Source organism: Drosophila takahashii, chromosome 2L (genome assembly GCF_030179915.1).
Source record: "Drosophila takahashii strain IR98-3 E-12201 chromosome 2L, DtakHiC1v2, whole genome shotgun sequence".
In the NCBI taxonomy this organism is placed as follows: domain Eukaryota; kingdom Metazoa; phylum Arthropoda; class Insecta; order Diptera; family Drosophilidae; genus Drosophila; species Drosophila takahashii.
Window position 1 is genome coordinate 37,168,791 of NC_091678.1, and position 8,689 is coordinate 37,177,479.

Genomic DNA, 8,689 nt, shown 5'->3' on the forward strand with positions numbered 1-8,689 from the left:
CCGTATAGCGTAGAGCAACACTCAGGAAACGCAATGCGGGAACTTTTTCGACGCGAATATGCACGTGGAGAGCCTCGTCGTCCGCGTTGCGTAGAGCAACACTCGGAAACGCAACACGAAAACGGGGCCGCCGCCAATTAACCCGCGGGGATTTCAACTGGGTGTGAGCCTTTTGCGAGAGAGGCCCGCGTGAGCGACAGCTTTTCCCGCCCGACATGCGTCCGTATGGCGCCGAGCAACACTCAGAAACGCAACACGGGAACTTGTCCGACGCGAATGAGCGCGCAACGAGAAAAACGGGGCCACCGCAAATTACACCGCGAAATTCACTAAATTTTCTTACCCAGGCGCCGGGGTTTAATTGCACAAATTTAACCTTCGGGGGTTTAATTTCACAAAAGTATCTTTCTTTTATTTATTCGTTTATTCCCTAACCTTCGCACTCAGTGTGGGCTGAGCTCCTTTTCTTAACTTCCTTCTGCCTGCGGGTATCGTCCGCGTGTTTCCTCCGCTGTTTTCTGCTGGTCCGTTCGGCTCGGCTGCCGAAAAAGAATGAGAGCGATTCTGAGCGATCGCTGTTCCACGTGGATGCGCTTTTTCTTTACAGCGCCAAGCTTGCCACTTAACAGTACAGAGCTTGGCAAGCTTGCCACGGAGCTTGCCAAGCCTGCCACTTAACAGCACGGCGCTTGCCACTTGACAGTACAGAGCTTGCCAAGCTTGCCACTTAACAGCACACGGGCTCATTCACGGGTGATCGCGATAACTTATCAATACTTTTGGAATTCGCCCCGACTGGCCAGCTGACCGATCTTGTTGATCAACACTGGCCAGCTCGCGCGCGCATATTTGAAACTATAGGTTTTATGCTTAAATATATATTTGAGATCTTAAACATAAAGTGAGGCCTTCATGGCTGGAACGTAATAAGGCCTTAAATAGCTAATATGCTGGGATTTAGTGTGGAAAATGAGAGGCGTCTTAAGCGTCCTCACACTTTATTATAATGTTTTTAACACTATTAACACTAACTTTATAGCGTTTAGCTTATTGTCTGTACGAAACACCTTTTTCGGTGCAGTAATTGTGCACAATTTTTTTGCGAACTGGCTCTTCGATTTGAGGCATTGTCGAAATTAAAGGATAGATAGTGAAAATAGAATATGTAAACAAAGCAGAATTAATGAAGCTTTGTAATAAGGAAAACAACCTTCACATCTGTTTGCCTGAGCGGGAGCCTTATCAACGGTCTCCTGCAAGGCGACCCTTTGCGCAGTGTGAGAACTATATTTATGGTCGGGCTCAAGTGGCCTGTATTTAAGATTACAAGTGTTAGCACTGCACCCTTGTAGGCCCTACAATGTAGGGTTTGAGTTACAGATCGTTATTTACGGCTCTAGATCAATTAACATATTGACATGTACTGAGCTCGTAAAGTATTAGATTTATTATAAAAAGTGTTCTTCTTGAACAGCTTTCAAACAGTACATTTCCCAGCGCGGTCAAAAGCTCTCTCTTCTAGAAATTTGCGTTAAAAAGTGCGCAGTTTCTTTTCGGTACATTCCCTACATCAGCTTCCGTGCAAGAAACGCAAGAAAAACCCCCAATTTTCGGACATATACAGTGGTCCACAGCTTATTTCAACCAGTCTACACCAAAAACTTTAACAGCCCAAAAAAACTAAACAAAACATGTTATCAAAATAATTCTGTTCGTTCTCAATGTTGCTCAACATGACCAACGTTCGTACTCTATGTTGCTCAACACGACCAACGAACAACAAATCAAGCAGTAGTACAATGGTAACAGTACCAGGCGTTCAGTTGCACCCACTGCAGATAATAATTGCTGATCAGCATATTCTACATAGTCAATGTCAACGGTTGACTCGACGTCTCACTGACGCGCCAAGCAGTCAGCACTTTCTGCAGAGTCAGCCGACCCAACTATGCAAACTGCTACCATAATCAAAACATTCTGACCTACTCCAGAATACAACCAATTCCACTATTCTTTACACTAAACTTCCGTGTTATCCAAGTAGTATATAAGCTAGTACCAAATTCATAATAAATCAGTTATCAACCCATCTTATAACTCCGCGGTCTTCCTTTCTGACCTCCGGGAAGAGGCCTCGTAATTCCAAGGCGTCTCCTTGCCGACAGTGCGAGGAGGTCACTGTTCCTCGGTTGAACTGTCTGTGTGTTTACACCCGCGTAGGCACAAACATAGTCGAAGTCAGTATTTGTTACATTTACCAAGTGTGACAGCATCATCCGATGAAGACAACATCATGGAGACCCTTTCGGATCCCCCGACACGCACAACCCCACTGTGACGAACCCAACTAGAGAGTGTCCGTAACAATTACCCTTATCCTACTTTTTAAGAGAAATACCATGAATTCAGTTTTGTTACTAGTTTTAAGAGAAATTCCATGAATTCCGTTAAATAAATATTAATAAGTTATAACTAAGTTCCAGGGTGGCGACGCCAACCGATCTTTAGCCAAGACAAGATCAAGTTCCATGGTGGCAACGCCAACCGATATTTAGCTTAGACACCTTACATACTAGAAATCCCGAACTAGGATACTAAAAGTAGGAAAATACTAGAAATCCCGAAAGCGGAAAAAAGGAGAAAGGAAGAGGGGGCACACAGCAAAGGTCTCTTCTCTCGGGATCGCGGAACGGGCAAGACGTGTGCTCCGGGCTTTTCCTTTCGCAGTCGGAGGATCGCGGGACAGGCCAGCTTAGATGCCTGACGCGAATGTTCTCGCATTTCTAACCGCGTGTGTTCCGGTGATCGTAAGGCGCCAAACTTAGTCTGTTCGTTATCAATGTTGCTCAACATGACCAACGTTCGTACTCTATGTTGCTCAACATGACCAACGGGCAACAAATCGAGCAGTAGTACAAAGGTAACAGTACCAGGCGTTCAGTTGCACCCACTGCAGATAATAATTGCTGATCAGCATATTCTACATAGTCAATGTCAAAGGTTGACTCGATGTCTCACTGACCCGCCAAGCGGTCAGCACATTCTGCAGTGTCAGCCGACCCAACTAGGCTAACCGCTGATATGGTCAAAACATACTGACCTACTCCAGAATACAACTCATTCCACTATTCTTTATACTTAACTTCCGTATCTCCAAGAAGTATATAACCATGTACCAACCTCACAATAAATCAGTTATCAATCCATCTTATAACTCCGCGGTCTTACTTCCTGACCTCCTTATATCAACTTATTAATTGGTCTACAAGCCACGCTTGGGATCAAACAAATTTAAACGCAGAATACATCTATGATGATATACATTATATATATTTTTTATGAATTAGTTACAAAAAAGCCCAAAAAAAGCCACAGCTTATTTCAACCAGTTAACAAAAAATCGAATAAATTAACATAGTGGCCAATAACTTTTTTTTTTAATTTAGCATGACTACTCTTTTGTTTACCAACAATTTAAAGTTAATTTAACACGGATAAAATGCCTTTTGTTGTTGTTTCCAAGTAAAAACAAGAGAGAATGCTATAGTCGGGTTGGTGTCCCGACTATCTAATACCCGTCACTCAGCTAAAGGGGGTGCAAACGCTGTACTCGGGTTGGTGTCCGACTATCTAATATTCAAACCTCAGCTAAAGGAAGTGCGAGGGAGATAGATACATAAATTTTGATTGCGTATAACTTTTTAATGAATAGTCCGATTTGAAAAATGTCTTCCACATTTCGATAGGTATAAAAACACACAACAAAATTGCATTTATACTTCTCGAAAGTCTTTAAAGATGTGGGCGCAGGACACATTTTAAAATCGTAAGTGGGCAATTGTGGGCATTAGAGGGGGCGTGGCACTCGGCTGAAATAAACTTGCGCTGTGTGGAAAATCTTAAACTTCTACCTTTTGTAGTTTCCGAGATCTCAGCGTTCATAAGGACAGACAGACGGACAGACGGACATGAATGAGCTGAATCTGAGAAAAAAAATGCATTTCCCATGAGTCATTTCTTTAGTTAAATCAAAAATAAGTTTATATTTCAAGTTCCTTTGAGTTTTTAAATCATTTATCCTTTAGAATGTGAAGATAAACTTAAATCCTATTGGCTGGCACTTGGCTGGGTTCGATCACCTTTTTGTGTATGCTATTCTGCATTCCCACGATCGCTGACCAAAAGGTGCAAGCTCAGCGCACGTGGCGTGCGTCCGTGCGAACTTTATCGAGGGCATTGGCTGCACATCGACAACGACAAACAGTAATAACCAATCAGAACAAGGAACGTCAACAAAAGCAGCAGGAGCGGCAGAGACGGCGGCAGCAATGGATCGACGCGTAGTTGTAATCAATAATTGTTTAGCTTAAGAAGAATCAGTTCTTAAACCAACTCAATAAAGAGAAGATTGTTTTTTGAAGTGAAACTTCTTTAGGCGCGTTATGGGTTTTCGGGGACGGAGTAAATCCAATTAATAGATTAATGAAAATCACGAAAATCGTATTTATCCCGTTCCTTATTTCTCCGCTGACGAACGTTCTCTCTGCCCACCTCTTTCCTCTCTTCGCTCTGAGCGCGCTCGCACATGGTGAGAGCTCAGCTTTGCTGAGAACTTTAAATATGTTTACCCGTCTGTTTCTCTTAAGCGATAGAATGAGGTAGCTAGATAGAGACTGGCACAAATGACGTTTTAAAAGAGAGCAGCTATTGCATTGAGACCACCTTACACATTTCTAGTGTGCGTTGTCCGTGTTAGATTCTTTGGTTGTGTAAGTGTATAAGCAAATGAAATTATGCACTTACACTCTTTGGTTGCACCATGCGCTCGCACAAAGTTGAGAAAGTAAAATTCTAAAAAAAATAGAATGAGCTTGCATGTGTGAGAATACGATTTTTAGGCTGTAATAATTTCTGTGACATCAATTAAGCTTGCACACACCTCTCACCCTGTTGACTGCGAATCCGCTGCAGCGCACAGCTGTCGACTTTCAAAGGTAAACAAACCGATAAGAAAAAGAAGACAAATTACATGTTTATATTTCCAGGTCGAAAAAAACGGACCAAAAAATGGCCCACTGACGGTGCAGACAGAGAAAAAGGAATTACAGCCTCCCAAATCTCAAGCTAAAACGGCTGCGATCTGCTGCAGCTGACGCTAAAACACCAGCTCCAATTCCATCAAAAATACTACAAGTTTTACTTCTGTCGTGCGTAGGCTTGACACACCTCTTGATTATCGCTTACCAAATATTCATAATTGTCATTCATGTAAATTTGTTGTCCTATTTTATTATAAATTTATTGACTGCTTAACCAAGCAAAGGGTATTATAATTTTGGTCAGAAGTTTATAACGCAGTGAAGGAGATGTTTCCGACCCCATAAAGTATATATATTCTTCATCAGGATCAATAGGGTAGTCGATATAGCCATGTCCGTCTGTCCGCCTGTTTCAATACCGTTTGCAAGCTCAGTTTAAAAGCTAGCGACTTAAAACTTTCACAGTCATCCTAAAACATGTGTACGCAGATCAAGTTTAAAACTGGACCCGATCGGACGTCTATATCCAATAGCTCCCATAAGAACAATCGGATATAACTTGCAAAAACTGACGATTTTTCGTGCAGTGTAAAAGTTGTTGACATGAATCTTTCCAAATCGTATTTTTTTGTGCATACCTTGATCAGGGTAAACGCGCGTGCCGATTGGACGTCTATATCCTATAGCACCCATAAAAATAATAGAGTAAAATCTGTACAAATTTTTTTAGGATATTTCGCGCAATGTAAAAGCTATTGACATGAATCTTTTCAAATCGTATTTTCTTGTCCATACCTTAATCAGGGAAAATGCGTGTTCCGATCGGACGTCTGTATCCTATAGCCCCCATAGGAACAACAGGGTAAAAAATTTAAAAATTTTATTTTTTTGAATTATGAAATATCATGTTGCTTTTGTAGTAAAATTTTAATTCGTGAAATCTGCAAGGGTATTAAAACTTCGGCTTACCGAAGTTAGCTTCCGTCCTCGTTTTATGATCAATTTAAATACATTCTTTAAACTAATATATTGTTGTGATACAAATTAATCATCGACTTTTTATTTGGGGTTAAAATTGCAGATACGGAGAATGGATTTATTGCGGGATCTTGGTTTCAACCCTCATTAGGGCACGTGTTAGACCTATACTGGGTATTGGCGTGAGTTCCACGATCTTGAGGCTTGTGCCTTGTCCCTTTTATTGCGGTCGGGTACTGCAACAGCTGTGCAATTTCGGGTACCTCTTGTGCGAGTCCCTTTTTTGACATCTTATCTATATTTTATAATCATTTACTCTATTAGGGTTACTTTAAACTCTTAATTAGTCTTACAATCATAGGACACATCTTTCCCAAAACAAGAACGGACATGTTTACTGATGAAGATTGTGTTCCAAATATTGTGGCAAACAAACGCAGAAACAAGTTGAAACTAAAGTTTTATTTGTAAGCGTCCATTCGCTGGAGAAAAAAATTGACAAGTGAAATTCAGTCTGACCAGACATAAGTCAAACTATAGATGAGATATTAATATACAGAGTCACATTGCGATATTTCGGTATTTTAACACCCTTCCTCAATGAGTATCTGTTTACATAGTAAATTCGGATCATACAAATTCATAAGCTTAACAAAATGATAATGCTTTTGTTTCTGTAAGTTCTTCGTGAAGATATCAGCAATCATATCCGCAGTTGCCACATACTTCAGCTCGACTTCTCCTTTTTGTACGATTTCCCAGATGAAATGATGACGGATATCGATGTGTTTTGAGCGTGCATGAAAAACAGGGTTCTTTGCCAAGGCTTGTGCACTTAGATTATCTCCGTACAGTACAATTGCAGAATCCGCCTCACCGCATCCAATTTCGATCACCAGTCGCCTTAAGTGAAGAGCCTCCTTTGTTGCGGAAGGCAATGCCATATATTCGGATTCTGTGCTACTTAAAGCGACGCAGTTTTGTCTCTCAGATTTCCATGATATGGGTCCACCTGCTAACATGAATACGAACCCAGTGTAGGATCGACGAGATCCGACATCTCGGCCCCAATCCGCATCTGCATATCCTCATAGTGCCCCTCCACAGCGCCGGTAGTTCAGGTTGTGATCTATCGTAGCTCCTAGATACCTAAATAGATGCTTGACTGCTGCAACATGTTCGTTATGGGGTTCCTTGTTCCGTTGAGCCAGTTTCACTACAGAATGATATATATCGGGCCTTGATGTTAGGGCCAGCCACATCAATTCTCCGATGACTGATTGGTACTGTACTGGATCTTCCAGCACGCAATCCGATTTGCAACAAGCTATTTGAAAACCAGGATCCAACGGAGTTGGCACAGGTCGACAGTTAAGCATGTTGTGTTTCTCAAGCATGTCCTTAATGTAGAGCTGCTGGTTCATTTGTATAGCTCCAATTTCGCCTTCGCGCTTTATCTGCATTCCTAGGAACATTTCCACTTGACCCTTATCTACGCACTCGAACTTTATAGAAATCTTTGTCTTGATGTCAATTATGTCTTTTTTTTTCTGACAAGCAAGAAGCAAATCATCATAGTAGATAAGTATCATGCAGAGTCGGCCATCTACATCCATCTTGTACAAACATGGCTCGTTCTGACAAGGGGTAAATCCTATATCGCAAAGGGCTTCGTTTAACGTTCCATGCCACTCCCTTCCTGCTTGCTTTAAGCCATATATTGCCTTGTTCAATCTTTAGACTTGATGTGGTGATCTCTCGTCAATGTATCCCTCAGGCTGTTTCATATAGACAATATCGTTTAGCTCGCTATTCAGGTAGGCCGTGCACACGTCCATTTGGTGCAAGTGAAGATTCAGCTCTGCAGCCAAGGCCAGGACCAAACGAATTGTCTCGTATCGACAAACAGGCGAATACGTTTCCTCATAGTTGATTCCATATCTTTGTGAACAACCCTTGGCTACTAAGCGAGATTTATAGCGCTGCACGTTTCCGCTGCTGTCCCTCTTAATGGTATACACCCACTTACAGCCAATCGCTTGCTGTCCCGTGGGTAAATCGGTCACGATCCAAGTACCATTTTTTACCAGTGAAGTGTATTCCTTTTCCATGGATTCTTTCCAGTAAGAAGTCTGCTTGCCAACTGTCGCTTCCTTGTATGTGCCAGGAAGCAAAAACTCTTGTGTAGCCACAAAGTTCAGTACGTTGTATTGCTTTCTCGGACGTCCAGGCTTGACAGTTCGCACCAGCTTAGCTCTGCCAGGACCGATTCGCACGCCTTCCATCTGATGTTCTTCTGCCTCACGATTCTCATCGTCGTTCTGGAACTCAGTCGGCATGACCTCCGGCTCGGATTCAGCCTCTTCTGCGGTTTGGAATTCTTTACTTAAAATGTCTTCCTTTTCGAAGTGATCTGGCTGAATTTTGTCTGTTTTTAGCAGGGATCGTAACTGTTATGAGTTTTATTTTAAAAATCTCTTTTTAATCATTATGTCATGAGTTTTAAGTAAAACTCAAAGAATAATTGTTACTCTGTGAGTTTTATATTAAACTTGACAAATAAAACTTATTCTCTGAGTTTTAATTTCCGCTTGGAAAATAACAGTTATTCCTTGAGTTTTATATAAAAATCAAAAAATAAAACTTATTCTCTGAGTTTTATTTTTTCGATC

General features: G+C 41.5%; 1 protein-coding gene across 1 annotated transcript; it reads right to left on the reverse strand.

Annotated features, from left to right (window-relative positions):
- Window positions 1–6,242: 6,242 nt before the first annotated feature.
- On the reverse strand, window positions 6,243–7,633 carry LOC138911893 (uncharacterized). Its single transcript, XM_070211504.1, has 2 exons — window positions 6,371–7,633; window positions 6,243–6,312 (listed from the first exon to the last, which is right to left on the reverse strand). The coding sequence occupies exon 1, from the start codon at window positions 7,631–7,633 to the stop codon at window positions 7,106–7,108; it is 528 nt and encodes a 175-aa protein (XP_070067605.1). The 3' UTR covers window positions 6,243–6,312; window positions 6,371–7,105.
- Window positions 7,634–8,689: the final 1,056 nt, after the last annotated feature.

What these genes read in the sequence shown, in the direction of transcription:
- LOC138911893 (XM_070211504.1), bottom strand. Translation starts at nt 7,633, where the DNA reads ATGGATGTAGATGGCCGACTCTGCATGATACTTATCTACTATGATGAT.